This window comes from Platalea leucorodia, assembly GCF_965183815.1.
Source record: "Platalea leucorodia genome assembly, chromosome: 3".
In the NCBI taxonomy this organism is placed as follows: domain Eukaryota; kingdom Metazoa; phylum Chordata; class Aves; order Pelecaniformes; family Threskiornithidae; genus Platalea; species Platalea leucorodia.
Window position 1 is genome coordinate 34,869,622 of NC_138825.1, and position 17,397 is coordinate 34,887,018.

The 17,397-nt window shown below is 34.4% G+C and overlaps 1 protein-coding gene across 1 annotated transcript in view; it reads right to left on the reverse strand.

The window, feature by feature from the left end:
* Positions 1–17,397, reverse strand: part of DNAH8 (dynein axonemal heavy chain 8) — a gene marked incomplete at its 3' end in the record, with an annotated part of 145,633 nt that overhangs the window by 124,950 nt on the left and 3,286 nt on the right. Inside the window, exons 3-15 of the mRNA XM_082307343.1 lie at positions 16,452–16,536; positions 15,434–15,582; positions 13,862–14,051; positions 13,315–13,478; positions 12,167–12,343; positions 11,716–11,829; positions 9,121–9,228; positions 7,268–7,369; positions 5,524–5,670; positions 4,414–4,611; positions 3,775–3,851; positions 3,202–3,301; positions 891–1,010 (exon numbers count right to left, since the gene is read on the reverse strand). Coding sequence (XP_082163469.1) covers positions 891–1,010; positions 3,202–3,301; positions 3,775–3,851; positions 4,414–4,611; positions 5,524–5,670; positions 7,268–7,369; positions 9,121–9,228; positions 11,716–11,829; positions 12,167–12,343; positions 13,315–13,478; positions 13,862–14,051; positions 15,434–15,582; positions 16,452–16,536 — 1,731 coding nt within the window. The remainder of the gene's footprint in view (positions 1–890; positions 1,011–3,201; positions 3,302–3,774; positions 3,852–4,413; positions 4,612–5,523; positions 5,671–7,267; positions 7,370–9,120; positions 9,229–11,715; positions 11,830–12,166; positions 12,344–13,314; positions 13,479–13,861; positions 14,052–15,433; positions 15,583–16,451; positions 16,537–17,397) is intronic.

Sequence of the window (17,397 nt, forward strand, 5' to 3'; positions counted from 1 at the left end):
AGCCGCAAAGCAAAGCAAGGAATTCATTCCTTCCCATCGTCAGGCAGGTGTTCAGCCATCTCCAGGAAAGCAGGGCTCCATTATGCATAACCACTACTTGGGAAGACAAATGCCATCACTCCAACAGCCCCCCACTCCTCCTTCTTTCCCCCCAGCTTTGTATGCTGAGCATGACGTTATATGGTGTGGAACATCCTTTTGGTCAGTTGGGGTCAGCTGTCCCAGTTGTGTACCTCCCAACTTCTTGTGCACCCCCAGCCTACTTGCTGGTGGGGAGGTGTGAGAAGCAGAAAAGGCCTTGACGCTGTGTAAGCACTGCTCAGCGTTAACGAAAACATCTCTGTATTATCAACACTGTTTCCAGCACAAATCCAAAACATAGCCCCATACTAGCTACTATGAAGAAAATTAACTCTGTCCCAGCCAAAACCAGCACATCCTCGCAGTCACTTGGTAAAGAGACATGATTCTCCACAGAGAAGCCTACGGGGCTAGAGGAACAGAAGAGGTGGGTACTCGGTTAAAATACAGGACATGAGTCTTGTATACAAGCCCCGGTCTGCTCCATTACAAAGAGAAGAAACACCTCACTGGCTTGAATGATGAAATATTTCTTTGGGCAATATGAAGACAGACTTATTAACAATTCAGCGCATATTTCCAGCTTGGGGTGGTAGTTCAGTGGTAAGTCAAAGAAACACTACATCTTGGATCTACAACTGTGGTTACTGCAGAGCATATTTTTTTAACTAGATATTCACATACAAATAAACAGGTTGCCTGTTTATGAGAAGTGACATCATCATAGCCAGAAACATTATGGTCACTCTACTGAAGTAAGACGGTTCACTGTTACACAAAACACCTAATTTTTCCTCACATCAACTTACATGGAAATAGTTAATTGGTTCATTTATCCTCCTGAATAGCTGTCTCACCCACAGTATCTTTCCTGCAACAGGTGGCATGTTTCGAGCAAGAGGAGGGTCATCTTTCTGAATTTGGTAAAGCTACGATAAGAACAATATCATTAAATACATGGATTAAAAAATCTGTTGAAATGTTAAACTGTTTTTCCTCTGGTACCACAATTTCTTCCTCTTCCCAAACAGATTAAATCTGTATGGAGTCACACAACAATTCACTGAGAGAAAAATGTATTGCTTCCCCCACTTGCTACTCTTCTGAGACGCACACATTGACACTGCTGTTGGAATGTCTCCTGTCTTCATTATCTCATGCTGTTTCTTAACTGTGCTTACTTATGACAGAACCTTGAGTACACCAAAAGGCATTGCAAACCTAGGAGCTGAGCAGCCAGTATTCAAGGCCAAGCCTGACAGGTGCAGCTGTGTACCTTTGGAGCCACCTGCTGTGAAAGCAAGCTGTGTAAGGAAGTGTTATGAGAACCCTTGATGGGGCTTTTCCTCCTTTGCTTGGGAACTGCCTTCAGGAAAGGCCTAAGCTATATTGTTAACTGAGAGGTTTTACCTGAATAGAAATGTCAACATTGTTCTTCAGACATATACACCTGACTAATAGCTAACATTTCAGGAGTTGGACTCGATGATTCTTGTGGGTCCCTTCCAACTTGGGATAATTTTGATTCTATGATATGCTCTTTTCTACTAACTTCTCATCAGTATGCATGTAGAGACTCCTGGGTACACAGCCCACGCTTTTACCTGTGCCCAAGCTGAGAAAAAAAAGGGGCCCTGCTCACTGAATTATAGTCAAGAAAAATTTGGCCTAAAATTATCACATACCAAATTTGCATTGACAAACTATTGAAGCACTTTAGAACCAGTATTGCAGTGGGAGCAACTTTTTATTAGAAATAACTTGTTTGGCAAAGACAAAAAGCAATCCAATAATATCTAATAAATAGCTAGAACTAGCGAGTATATTAGTGACATTCTTGAACAGAAGAAAGAGGAATATTTGTATCCACCCAACTTTAGGCATGCAAACTCATGCTATGATAACACAAACAGCTTAAGCAGACTTAAGTGCTGCTTAAGCAGACACTACGCTTCACTCACTGGCATGTCTTTTTACCCCTATGCTGTGCCCTGCACAGGGCCAACAAAAGAAACCCAAGTAGCTTCATGGTGAACTTAAGAGAGGAACTGACATGGATGAAACTCCCTCAGAAAACTTATCTATTATTTTGGCTGGGAAAAAGCAGCCAGGGTGGGGTCAGCGATTCCTTAATCAGGCAGTGCTGCTGAAAATATGTTCATCAAATTAAGCCAGTAATTACAGGTTCAGGAAGTGTTATACCCAGCAAGTAGATAGGGAAAGGACACTGTAAAATGTGGTTCAGAGCAGCTATGCTAGGCTACAGTTTTAAGTCACTGTTTGGAGGAATCACTTTCTAGCAAGTGCAGAGTTTACAGATACTTGGTTCCTCAGGTAAACATATGCCATTCATCTGACAAAATGTAAACAGCTCTAAAAAAATGTTTGCATCAGTCTGGTTGTCCAGATTCCCTTTATACTCATTGAAGAAAAGTGGCCATTTCAAGGGAATTATTTAAATCTTCAAGTTAACACCTAAAATAGATCGGATTAATTGACTCTAGAATAGTCGTTTCTTTCTGCAGTAGAAAGGGAGTATGGATGTCTAGTTCTGATGCAGCTTTTTATTTTGCAGACATATAAAGTCAGGTTAGATGAATTCCTCTCTAAATGTTTGAAGTCAAGTGACAAGTTAATTCTCATTTATGCTACAGTAATGGTACACTACACAAATCATGGAAAATTACTTTATAATTAACATAAATACAATTTACCTACATTTTGTATCTATTTTATACTGTCACAGCATTAGATAATAGCCATGTATAAATGCAAATTAACTGTAGAGGCCTCATATAATAAAAAAACCCAAAAGGTATATGCAAGTGTTGTACACAGCCAGTAAAGAATATACTTCTTTTCTTTAATTGATGATGGAATAACAGAAAAGATTTTGGTTTAAAAAATAAAATTCTGATGACACATTTGCCTGCAAAAGCATGAACATCATATTTGCCTACACACTCAGGTCTGTTTTCTGCAACAGGAAAATAGAAGTATGATAAATTGAGCACTGACAGTCAGTTAGTGAAATAGGCAGAATAACTAAAAATAATTCATATTAAAATATTTGCTCTTATTTTAACATGATGATTAAAATTTATTGCAGAGATGAAATACCTTTTTAGTAGCTTCAAGTTCTGCTACATAATGTTGAAGAATACAACCAACTGTACGTACTGTTTCTTCTTGAAGGCATGGCATTCTCAGATTTTGAAACCTGTATTAAAAATGAGTACCCAAAATGATATTTCTAAAACACTTTTTTTTTTTTTTTTTTAAATTTTGGGATAATGAACATTACATAAAATGAAAGAAGCACAAATCTAGGAAGTGCTCCTGGATCTGGGAATTTTTTTTGCTTTGAGCAAGTTTGAGCAAGTCTAAGCAAATTGAAAAGTTCTGCCCTGGTGGGCTTTTTTGTTGTTGTTGCTGTTGATTTTTTTTAGGTTTTTCTTTTAGTATCCTCTTGTATATATGAAACAAACTGTAATGACACTAAGAAACAGGAGAATATATTGATTCCCATAAGAAAGCTAAAATACATCTTTTATGATGATTACATGGTTCAGAACACCAATAATGAAAAATTTTTATTAGCCCCTTTGTTCTAAAATTAGCTGTGCTATTTAAATTGTGCTAATCAGTAATTTGAAGTTACTTTAAAATATTTTAAAACATAATTGCCAATACCTTTGAAGTAACTGAAGTGCCTGCTGTGAAGACAAAATTCTCCCAAAACAGGTACGCATAAATGTCTGTATCTGTATCTAAAGAATATATAATTTAGTATAGCTTTTCTAGTCACGTAATAGTCTTTTGATATCTGGTAATTTCTTAACATAGTAGCATTTGAAATTGTTACTGCTTAAAGCACAAAACAGCACCCTTCACCGGTCTATGCTTAATATAATCACTAAATAGGTAGTGTCAGTCAAGTAATCTCTTAAATGCCAGCCAATTTCAGCAAAGAATCAAATCATGTACTGAAAACAGTTGCAGCTTTGTTTTGCCCAAAATCTAATCACGTGTCTCCAGGCTAATAAACCACCTCCATGTAGATCGTTCTCTCAGGTCTCATAATTTTTGTCATTTTGGCTGCAGAGTGACTGATCTTGAGTGAGGACTGTATGATATATTTCACAGCTTCCTTTGGAAGGAGGAGAAAGAATGGAAAAGCCTCCCTCCAGACAGACATAAACTCTATGCTCTTTGGAAGAAGAACAATGTAGCCTATTCAGAGTCCAAAGTCTCACTGACATTCAGGGAGATACTGAGTAAGCAGTGATGAGATTCTTCCCCAAGTAAGTTATAGGTAACAATATTACTTACCTCTAAACCTTCAATTTTTGCCATGAAGTTCACAAAATCCACATCAAATTCTGTTTTTCGTGGATCAAGGATGTCATATTGTTTCTTTTGAACAGTTTGGTAGATATTTTTGAATTTTACTGCCATAATATCTATCCCTTCAATGGTAGAGAGACTCAGTGCACAAAAAGTTTGTACTACAGTTATCATCTCTGTAATCTGAAATATAAACATTATATTCATGCTCATAACTAATTATTGGTTACTTCCTCTATAAACTAAGACCTGAGTAAAATAAAATAAGCAATAACCACCTCTCTAACTACTGCATTCAGAAATGTGTTGCTTCTGAGCTTCTAAGTCAAGTATCTTCAACAGAGCATGGTTAATTCTCACCACAACCTAATACAAAGTAAAATCATCTTCGTTTTTCTTGACGGTAAAGTGTTTCTTTTTTATATCTGACTTCTGGATTCAATAGGGTCATATGAAAAAAGAGTTAAATCGTGACATATGCATACTGATGACACAAAGAGATTTCACAGAATAAAACCCCCAACAATACAGATTAGTATATATACTGCATGATAAGGAAAAACATCAGACTCTCAGAATTCCTACCCTGTGATGACTGCCCCATTATCCTCTTATCCCTTGTCTGACCTCATTCTGCACCAAGGAGCACCTATTATCTTTTCCACGCAAACTCTATGAATGCTAGTTTAAAATCCTTTCATTGGGTTAGCAAGCTAAATGTTAAGACCACACCGAGCAGCAGAATCATCTGAAGAATAGGAGTTTTTAATGCCTCAGGACACCATTTAAAAAAAGCAAAAGTGTGTTATTTTTCACATAATTTTAAACCTCCTAAAAGAATGATCTAAGTCTAGATCAATTAGGTTATTTCTTTCCATATTAACAGTGATAAATTGACAAATTCAAAAGGACATTGTGAAGTAACTGCCTAGAGTATTGGGATGACTTACTCTCTGGAAGTGCCTAATTTGTCTCAATAAAGAGTTACAAACTCCTTCACAAGATGGTTAAGAGCATGTATGTTGACAAGTGTCAAACTGTTCTTTGGAGGAGCCCTTCTTCTCTATCAATAATAACAGCACACAGTATACTCACTTTTTCTAATCTCCTACAAAAAGCTTCAGATTTTCCAAAAATGTACATTTCTGATACTTCAAATGTCTTTTCTCCTAGAGCTTCCAAAATCTCTTGCTTTGTTTCATGAAAGCATTTCTGATATTCTTTCAGTAGAAACATGCAGTCCTAAAAAGTGAAGGAATAAATACCGTACTCATTATGCTGTGCTTATGGGTGAGAGACTGGAGAACTCAAACCTACTGTCATTCCAAGGTGGTTAATTATCACTGAATCTAGTTTCAGTCAACAGGGAGTAATGACTTACATACAGCGGGTTTTTTTGGGGTTTTTTTTTGGTTTTTTAAATATTTGCAACACGTGCACATACAGTAGCACGGTACAGTGAAAACTTAACACTGGGAAATGAGTCACCAAAAAAAGAAACTGAAGTTTTAGTTCTTGTTAAAGTAAAGGGTGGTTTAGAGACCAGTGAAGAGCAGGTGATGACTCTTGCTCTAAAGGAGACATTTGAATATTAAGAAAAGCCAGTAGCCTAATTAAGAATGGTCAGACTGTCCTCTGGATAAGAATGGAATTTGGCATAATAGGGTAGTCCGTTTGGAACTCCCAGGGGACTTAAAGGAAACTGGTTATACAAATTAATGTTTGTTGACAAGTCTGAGTTATAGTGAGTTTGAAGAATAATCCATCTTTCTCAGTTGATTATTTACTTAGAATACTAAGACCTTATCATATGTACAAATAATGACTAGTAAGAAAAGTAAAGTCTATAATCATTGGAATACAAAATCTTCTGTCAGTTCTTCGATAACAGAAAGCAGATTTTATCACAATATACTGGCAGTCACCAGACTGTCTGAATATATAGGTATATATAACAATTGGCTATGAATTACAGGAAATGAAAAAAGGTCCTCATTGAAAGGAATGTTCAGATCTTCAAGAATATACAAATACTTGAATGAAGACTGATCACCATGATTAGAAACTGGGCTTATATTTCTCTCATAGAATAATGACGGCTCATCAGCTTTAGAACAGTCACAAGATGACCTCAATGAAATAGATGAATTATTAGAAACATATCATCCTGTCAGGTCAGGAGAGATACATTCAATACATTTTCTTTTGTACCTCTGGACCTAATTTTTAAAGGACTATGAAATTCTATGCCTTTCTGGGTAAGACAGGAAGTCAGTAGCTGACGTCTGATAAAGGAGAAGGTGGAAATGAAGTCAGTATTGGCAACCAGTAACCACACAGCTGGACATATTTTGCCATGGCATATTGCATGTGCTTAATTTGTTCTTAATATGTCACCAACAGCTCAAGAAGAGTAAGTCTCTCTTAGCACTGAACTTTCATGGTGTACCAAGAAAATCTGGTATTGGAAGGAGCTACTGTAACAAAGTAGGGGTCTATTCAAATAGCAGGCTTCTCATGGTAGAGGAAGATGGTACCATATCAGATACCATCCAGAGGGACGAATGTGGATTATGCAGGATGACAAAATTCCTTGGTCACACATATGGTGAAGATGCCAATTCCAAGGTCAGTGACAGACCACCCAGATAAAGATGAGGCCATTCTAATTTCAACAAATGCCAGTGGGCTAAGAAATGGGAAAACACTCAAAGCATCATGAAATAAAACAGTAAAGAGGTGTGAAGTACTTGATACATATTGATATGGACTTTCTTGTGCATATAAATAGGTAATCAATAGGTTTGAAAGGTAAATAATACAATACCAAAAGACAAACCTTAATCTTTTCAATGACTGTTGATGTCTCCTGCTCCCAGACACGAGACAAGCCACCATCTGTAATATATGCTCTACATGTTGTGACCATTTGATTTGTAACCTAGCACAGAAAAACGAAAACAAGTAGATCTCAAGCATATAAGGAAATTTGTCTGTTTTGCAAAATCTAACAAAATTCCCACTGGCGTGGATTAGTACTATCTGAGTTCGTATAAATTTCACCTGTGGGAATATAGTGGCTAAATAATACATGTAATATACATGACAAACACCCTATAAAAAGCCTTAAAACACTCCCAGAAGTGTATTTAAGTCCCAGGTAGTATTTGTAAGAACTATAAGTCCAGTAACACACATGCATAAGCACAGAATGTCACCAACTGTAAATCAGGAACAAAGAGAAGTTATTTAACTCTAACTGTTCTTCACTTACGTTATCACCTTTACACTTTGTAGTGTGTGCATCCTTATTTAAAAACTGCCATTAAAGAATTTTCTATCCTAGCAGTATGCCTTTACCTTGGTCTCCCATGGCTATGAAAAGGAGAAAACATTCTTCTACTTCTCAACCACAAAAATCCATGGGTGTGAATGCAGGTATAGAAAACACATATCAGAGAACAGCTACAGGCAGATTTTTTTTTTTTCTCTATTTAATAATGTGAACAATTCAAAACAGTTCTCCTGACACATGAGAGTACTGTAAGCAGGTCTTAAGAATCCCTAACTGAATAAAGGCTGAAAACTGCCGCAACAAAGGCAGCCTCACACTGTAATACAAGGACTGGTGAAGTTGTAGATAGGACCTCCAGTGTCACCTCTGGTGATCTCTAAATGGAAGCAAACAGTAAGTGGGACCTTAAGCCACTGGATTAAAACAGAACTTTTTCCTTGCTATTTCTTAGCACAGCTTCATATAACCAGTTTGTTATTAGCCTCTGCAGTGAAATGCTCAATCCCTTAGACCATTAAATAACAGACAGTAGCACGTGTCAATACACAAACATATAAAAACAAATTACATAACAGGCAATATAAACATTACTGCATAATTGATACCTAACATCTGATGTATGGAAAACAGCCCCAGCCATGGATAAATGTAGCCTCAAAAAAGCACATATTTCTTAGTACCCTAGTTCAGATTGAATTGTAACAAAACTTTACACTAAAACCTGGGGTGTTCTTAAAAAAAAATAAAATAAAAAGTGATGTAATGAGGGTCTACTATGAATTTCCCCTATATGCTTACTGGAGGTGTGTATTTTAGTTATGAAGGAGTTTTTTTGTTCTAAAACCATTACACAAACCATGTTTTCCTGCAGTGAATACCTGAATTCCGCAAAAGACACTGGTATAATTACCTAGCTGGTCTTAATTTTCTGTTTAAGGTGGCAAAGTTTATGGCCTGAGATTCAATTAACTTTTCAAGTATGACTTGCTTCTGAAAACAGGAACCTTTTGTCTTTCATGCCTTTTGGAGGAATAGCCTAGTCATACTGATGGCCATCTGCTTAATTAGGTCTTCAAGGCTGATAATAAAAGAATCTTTGTGGATTCAGTGATTTATGAAACAACTGAGCAGATTAATTCAGATCAGGAGATTAATCAAGAAGATAAGAAAAAAATTAATTTTGCTGAACCAAGAATAACAACAAAGTTCCTTCCAGAAGACAAGTGTCTAATCCAAGTTCAATCCTCTCCTGATCAACAGACTTCTTCCTTTCCCATGCAGAAAACCACTATTAATTACCATTTTTTTAACAAATGTCCTACTGATTTAAACAAAATGAGTTTTTTTCTGAAAAATCACATAATTTTTATAATGAATATTATATTTAATATATTTACCTTTATAAACAATGATGTCATTCTCTCGGAAGTATTGTAATACCTTGAAACACTGTGAATCATTCGTATAGCATTTATCAAGTTTGGTATTCCATGTGTCATTGATACCTTAAAGCAGAATTTTGAGAAAAATTTTACTTTCTGTTCTTAGCAACTATATTCCTATTCTATTGACAACTTGTAAATTACATTTTTCCTTAAATCACATGAACCAATCTTCAAAATGTCATGGCATTTTACCAAAAAGTTTCTTGTAAAAAAAAAAAGCTAATCATGCTCAACAAATTTTTAAACCTCAACTAATAAAAACAATAAAACTCTTAGATGAAGAGTTTTATTACTCTAAGAAATCAGATTAAATATATTCATATGAATATTTTAATATGCTATTTTGATGATCAAAATCAAACATTGATTCAAAAAGTAGAGGTTGCATTTTTTGGCACAAAAGGAAGTATTCTTCTGGCAGTTGACAGTGGTTGTCTGTGATTAATGCTTTTGTTTTCCTTCAAGAACAGCTGTTAAATATACTCTATGCAATTACATTGTGGTAACAATCATTATATTAAATGTTACATTCAGACATTTCACAAAAGTCATGAAATAATTGTCACAATGTTAATTTCATTAATGAGTGCCTAGTTTAATCATCACATGAAACATCTAAATCTTTAACACATTTCATGAAATCATTGTTCATATCATTAAAATCAAACTGTGGTATTACAAGTATCCTGTAATTCAATCAATTCCAAAGTATTTTGGAAGAAAAGAGGGGGAAAAAAAGGAAAAAATGATAATTCATTAACATTACCAGGTACTTATCAGAGTTGCAATTCAGAACATCAAGAAAAAGTAATTTTGACTGTCACCCCTCAACAGAGAAGCCAAGCTCCTGGAATTAACTTTGGGCTGCCAACTCAAAGTAAACACACTGATACTGTGGATAGACATAGCAGACATTTGCATTTGGCAGAAGAGTGTGAAAGAAAGGCTATATGGTACGTAAACAACCCTCAGTGTCCACATGTTGTTCATCATCATCATACACCCCCCCCCCCAGATGGAATCAGGAGATTCTGAGTCTACTGCTTTTCTTTTTTAATCCTTGACAAAAAATAAAACCCTGAATACTGGACTGTATAGAGATTTATTTGATTCAAAGCCGCAAGTTAAATGCTCAGTCTAAATTTTCATATAGTAACCCACTTTAGCTACAAATGTGACTATGTGTAATATGGCATACACTAAATGCCATATTTTCTGCACACTAAATGTCATATTAAATCTGCATGTACTCCATTCCTGATCCACTAATATTTAAAATACTTTTCAATATCAGATATTAAATTGAACTCAATCCTGAAAATAGTTGTTTTTAAACCAGGATATATTTAACTTGGATGTCATTATTTTTAAGTTGAATACCATGGAAAATCCTGCCTAAATTACCTTGATCTCTGGAACAATGTTCCAAGAGATGAAACGGAAATTCAGATGTATCCAAACTGTTCCAGATTAAACAAAGAACTATAGTTAACTATCCCGTACTAGTAAAATGATGAACTCTTTAATGGGTTTCCACCCAGAAATGTGTGTCTTTGTTTAAGATAAAAAGATTTTTATCTTAATAACTCCTATGAAGCAGCTCATCATCATGGCCTGGTACCTGGCACCCTCTAGTGATACTCTGAAGAGCTGAAGATAAAGAGCTTAGTAATACTGTTTATCATACTCCTCTCCTACTATTCCATGCAGTATCAGCTCTATGTCATACATTATCACAGTCTTTTTGTTTCCCCTCAGTTAACACTTTGAAGTAGGGTCCTAAGCTGCCAGAAATTCAAAAGAAATGAAACACTTCCTGACAGAGGACTGGAGGTAGGTAGGACCAAAACAAGAACTGAAAAACAAAGCAGAACATGCAATTTTTTCCTATGCTATTTCCTCCTTCCATCCTAGTCTGCAACAATCATTAGAAACATATACCTGTTATAATAACTAATAGTTAATATACCTAATAACTGATACCTTGAACTACAGCTGAATAGTGTACGTTGACAAGCAATTATTTAAATTCTGACTAGCTGGTACTTCTGCAAATAGAAGCAACTAATACTGTTTTCAATACCAAAATATTATTTTACCCATTTAGGACCTCATTAGGTTTCATTATTCTCTATATAACTGAAATTTTGGTACTTTGGTTACAGGTGTGTGATTATTCACTGACACATACGGAATTTTCAATGAAAGACATATTTTGAGATTCTTGTATTATAAAATATGTACCTGTTTTAGCTCATTTTAAAAATAATATTGGCAGCAGGACTGACTTACTAGGCAATCATATGTATTTCTGTTTATTGATAAAATACATATTTTAAAATATTATATTTTATGTCATATATAATAAACTAATGCATTAACATTTAACCTGAGAGGTGTTTAGAAAAAAATCAGAAAAATTAGAAAAACAGAAAATTAAACTAGAATAATTTACTTTTAAATAAATACAAATAAGACTTCTTTTGCTCTGGGCTTTCTATGTAAATACCAAAACTATGCTTAAAGAATGATGAAAGGCATACTTACAAGATCATAGTTATAAAGTGGCTGACAAACTTTTTCAAGTGTGCGTAAGTATTTCACATTATCTTTTGATTCATTTGCTGCATCTGTGATTCTGGCATCTAACTCTTGCCACATCTAGAGGGAAAAGAGTACTGTAAAAAAATTCATACATAGTGAACTATTTCTTTAACTTACACAGATTTGCCAGAAGTAAACATTGGTAAAATAATCTTTAAAAGGCACTGTCAAAGCACTCAATAAAAGTTATTTTAATTTATGATAATTTTTGTCTGTATCTCTAGAAATGTCTTGTTCTTTCTCTTAATATATTAAGGACACCAGCACCATACCTAAATTTTCCTCTGTTAATTCTCCTCAGGAAATCTCTCTTAGACAAAACTTGCAATATTTATTTTGTTTCATTGCATCTATTACAGTAAAAAAACAACATAAAAAAGAAAAAAAGAATTACCCTTAGTAGTTTAGAATGTCCAACACTCAGAACATTAATGACAGCTTTGCAGTTTGGTCCTTTGATCTGCTCAATAATAAAATTAAATTTAGCAGACATACATTTCCAGTGCTCTAGTTCAGTCAGTGGACCTGAATCATCAGCTTCTTTCCTCATCTGCTTACTCTCAATCAGAACCTGCAAACAATTTGAAAAATAACAAAACAAAACAAATGTCTACTATAGAGAATAGAAAAATCATTATAAAGAAGAACAGAAGAAACACTCTGAGGATACTAACTTAAAAAGGAACAAGCTTGCAGTTATTCTGAATTGCACTTAATCGTATTCTTAAAATGAAACTAAGGCAACTAATACGTATGTTCAACTGCTGTCATAAACTGGGTGAATCTCAGCATAAATCCATATTTTTTTCTTTAATTAGAATTTATGGACTCAAATGCACCAAATGTAACTTAACTTGTAAAAAACTTGAAGAACAATTTTAATAAAAACACTAAATATCAGACATAAAGTCATAAATATACTCATTTGTATGTTGATAAACATGCAGTCAGCTCTTTTTACATGTCTTTTACATTTTTATTCTCATGAGCTAAACACACTAACCATAGTATGCCCTTTTAAGTAGAGCATGTCCCAGTCTACACAGATTCTCTATTTTCACAAAGGGTTCTGTGCTTTATCACTGAAGTCTCAGACACTAATTTCTTGGATAACTGAGACCTTACCATGTAGGATTTACACAGGATAAAAAAATGCACTAATGGGCCTGGTCAAAGATCTTTCTAAGAGTAGTATCTCATACCATGACTGGCAGCAGAAACTTAACAGGTAATGTATAGAGTACACCTAACTGTATATATATGTCATCCTCACCAGTGTTATTACTCCTGCATCCTTCTGTCTTCTCCTTCTTATTATTTGTGTATTAACTGTTCAGAAACTCTTATTCTTGCTAGACTGTAAGTTCCTAGGGAAAAGGACTACCTACTTAACTTCACTTGTGCATAGAAGTGAAGCACTTGTCTTACTCAGGTTATGAGATGCAGCTGAAGCCTTCAACTGACTTCAGGCAAGTCTCATACATAATTTATAAATATCTATCCATATTCATACTGGATTGATGTGTTAAAACAACAGCTTACCCGTTCAATTTGTCTATACCATATCATAAGTACTTCTTCTAGCTGGCGAACCATGTCAGGATTATCAGCTGCTGCAGTTACTTTCTCAAAGGACTGGAGTTTAGAAAAATTAATGTAATCTATTTTTTTCAACTCAACAGTTCCTTCAATGCTTATTGTAGCCCCTGGGGAAAAAAAAAAAAAAAAAAAACAATTACAATACAGAACCAATTAAGACTCTAAAATTAATTTCTACCAGTGTAAGCAATTTAAATTCGGGAATATATGTCTGCAATCAGTGTTGTTTCAATATAATAGCCATCTTACTGCACTCACATAAGACAGAAAATTCTTATTTTAAATCCAGTGTTCCTCCTTAAAAGTAACATATCACTAGAAATTTTTCTTAAGTAAATAATCTACCCATGCATTTATTATGCAAGTAATTGATCGTTTTATTGTTCCTTGCAGAATGCGAAAAGTTCCTTACCTATGTGCTACTGCCTTTAAATGGAAATTCTTAAGGAGAATTCCTCTACTTTGACTGTTTCATAAATGCAATGCTTACCTTCTAAAAATGATAGGTATCTGTTAATTGTTTCCACAAAATTCTGTTTGTCTTTTGTATCTTGTTTGTTCTGACTTAAAACACCCCAATTATTTGTTGCAAGGATAGCAGGGAGAAAAATCTTTTCTATCATATTCCTAACACCACGTAGGAGTCCTTCAGTGGCATCCAAAACACCAAAGAATATATCCTGCATTGTAACAGAACGATTGTTAGTAATGCAGTAACTTAGACTGGAAACAGTATTATAAAATCAGTGTATTTTTTTTATAAAGGTACTCTAATTTGCCGATGAAAACTTTAATTTATGGAGACAAAATCTTTACAAAATACTAATACTTAAAATGTGACCATAAGATACTGTTTTCAACAAAAAAGGGAAGTCAATAATGATTTAATATAGTTTTTAAAGGCTGCCAGGTTATATTTTTGTAATTTCACTTATTTCCCCATCATACAGAAAGTTTGGAAATTTTTTAAACAATACATAACAATTAAAAATATTCTAAATGTCCCCATCTACAATTCAGTACTAAGTAATAAAATGCAAGTAGCAAAAATGTTCTGAATGTCAGTATCTGAAATTATATTAGAAGCAATTATCTGACTGAATGCATATTACTTTGGATCAAATGAAATTTTGTCTGCTCTCCAAAACCAAACTTTACAAGTTCTATTTTTATTATTCCAATATTTTACATGTCCTTCATGTCAGCAAATATTAACATACTTCATGTAACAAACTTCATAGAACATAAATTTCCTTTTCTCATCTCTTCAGTAAGGAATTTCATGCAAAACTAATATTTATGACCAATTTTGAGACTCTTGATAAAGACAGATCTTGTATCTTACTTCTAATAGTGCTTTTCCCTCTTCACCTTCTCAGCTCTCAAAAGGAATGAAACATTTTTAATATATAATATAAAGTATATAAATTAATAATGGATTTTCTGTCTGAAGAATTTGAAATCATATTAATTAGAAGATACATATATAGGACTGTTTCTTGTCAATTTACTGTCCCCTTGAGCATTGGCTGAGTATTAAGATGCATAGCTATAAATGAGAATGAAGCCCACACTTATCTAATAATTTGCCTTATATATTTGTAAAGCAGAAAAACTCATGCTATATAATTTACATAGGATAAATGTGTATTTCATGCATTCAAAGATACATAAATAAGACAGGTACAAGTAAACTTTCCCTCTCCCCGTATTTGCAATAATGTCTTCTCAATAAGTCCTTCTAGTTTAGAGATTTCTTAAAATGTACTTAGTGGCTTTAACCTCTTCAAATACAGCAAGGAGAATGAGAAATTAATCTAATGCTGACTTCTTTAACAAGAGTCCTGTAAGACAGTGAATTCACAAGATATCCTGAGTATTTGCTGAAGTAATACAGCTATTCATTGCCTACACAAAAAGAAGAGCAAAGAGTATGATATAGCTTAACATTCAAAAAAAGCTGTTACCAGTAACTTTAGTTATGTGAAAATAGTGAAACAAATAATGAAACAAAAATAGCTATTTCTAAAGGTTTTAGTTTTTAAAATATATGAGAGAATACCTCATGTATAGTTTTTGCACTTATAGGGCTGTCATTCTTAAAACGAATGAAAAATAAGCATAGTCCTGCGAATTTGTGTGGTGTATTGTCCACGTAAAATTGCATCATTTTACTTCCTTTTACAACTCCTGGAATTGTCCGACCGCATTCTGAAAAGAGTTTCATAGGTGTCACTATTTTTAAAAGTAAGGGTATTATAAAATGCTTAAAATAAATATAGTGAAATAAAATTCAACATAGAACTAATTTATTTTCAGAACTCATTTATTTTCTTCTTCTGAGTGTTAAGAGAAGCAAAACCAGCAGAATCCATGGCTGTAATTAACCACAAAATTAAAAATCTACACCAAACACGACATATGTCTTACAAAGCAAATTTGGCACATTGTACTGCATTGAAAAGAGAATTTGCTCAGACCCATCATTCTGGGTTAATTTGCTGGTGAGTGAGGTACTTTGTTTATTTGCATTCACCCTATCAAACAAGATGTCATGCCTAAGTGAGAAAATAGAGAATATGAGATACCCTCAGGTCCTCTGTGGATATAAGCCTATGCAATTTGATCATTTCATATAAATAGGTAAGGGAACAGCATGTTCAGTGCTTAGAGAGTCATTAGGGATTTTAGACATTAAATTCTAATTCTCTACTGAGCATGTAAAAACTAAAATATGTCAGATATTTACAGTAAATACAAATTCAGACAGGTTTTATAAAAGTACTTTCTAATGAACTGGGGGCAAAACTCCTGTAAGAAAAAGTTGCAACCACTTTAAGATTTCAGAAGAACTTATCTTTTTATAGCCTTCCTTCCAAGAATGTCTGAAACTGACTGAAGTTTTTCTAAACAATTTAACTTGAAGCAAGTATTTAAAAATATGAATTTTCAGTCCTTATAGCAAAAGACTGCAAAATTATGAACAAGTAAAACCAGATTTTATTCTGGGAAACATTAAACAAAATTAACAATAGAAGGCAATATTACGTCTGCCTGTATTAATATTGCTAAAAATTTACCTATTCCTGGTGCTTCTCCTTCTTGATAGAAAACTTTCAATGTTTTACTTCCTCCCTTGGCAAAAAAAGAATCAAAGGCTTCCAACTGTTAAATCAAAAAGTGAATACTTGTTATTCAAAATATTAAATTTTTATGTGCCTTTAGGACATGCAAAAATAATTTGACCATGCCACTGTTTAAAGTTTTGGTGGCATGTAATGTTTATCGTCAAATATTGTGAGGAGTTACAAAACAACACAGTAGATATTTCAAATACTGCCTTCAAGTACTGAACCTGCACACACAGGTGGCCTAGCTCCTGATAACTATATATCAAATGTTTATGGTCTTGTCCAGTCATGCAGAGACACTGGAGGATATTCTGTTGCTCACAGAGATCTGTAAGTCTAAAGTATCAACTGGAAGTAACTGGTCATAAAAGACTTAGAAACAGACACAGCAGATTTGCATGACTTGACATACCCTGCTATTGCTACTCTACCCCTAAATGTAAAAGATTCATTTGTAAAACAGGAGTAGCATGACACGTGAGGATTTTATTCTGGAGACATGAATTGGCCACATTAGCTCCAAAACCTTTTCATGACGACAAACATTTTGTTGACCTCTGGAAGGACAATGAGATCACATCTGAGGGAGCCCATCTTGCCCCATAATTAGCTTGCTGTACCTGTCCATAAGCTGGCCACCCTAAAACACTACAGGTCTCTAGATGACCATTTTGATTTTGTCATGTTATACAAGGTGCTTTGGGTAATAAGGATGCAAAGCTTTCTAACAAACTCTGTCGGTGTATGGATTATCATTCCCAAGAACTTGCCTGAAATTATAGCTATGGTTTCCAAAATCTGAATTTTCAAACTGCCCTAGGCAATTTGTGTGTCCTGGTAAAACCAGGGTATGTTATTCACGTGGTGAGGACAAGGGGTAACGGGTACAAGTTAC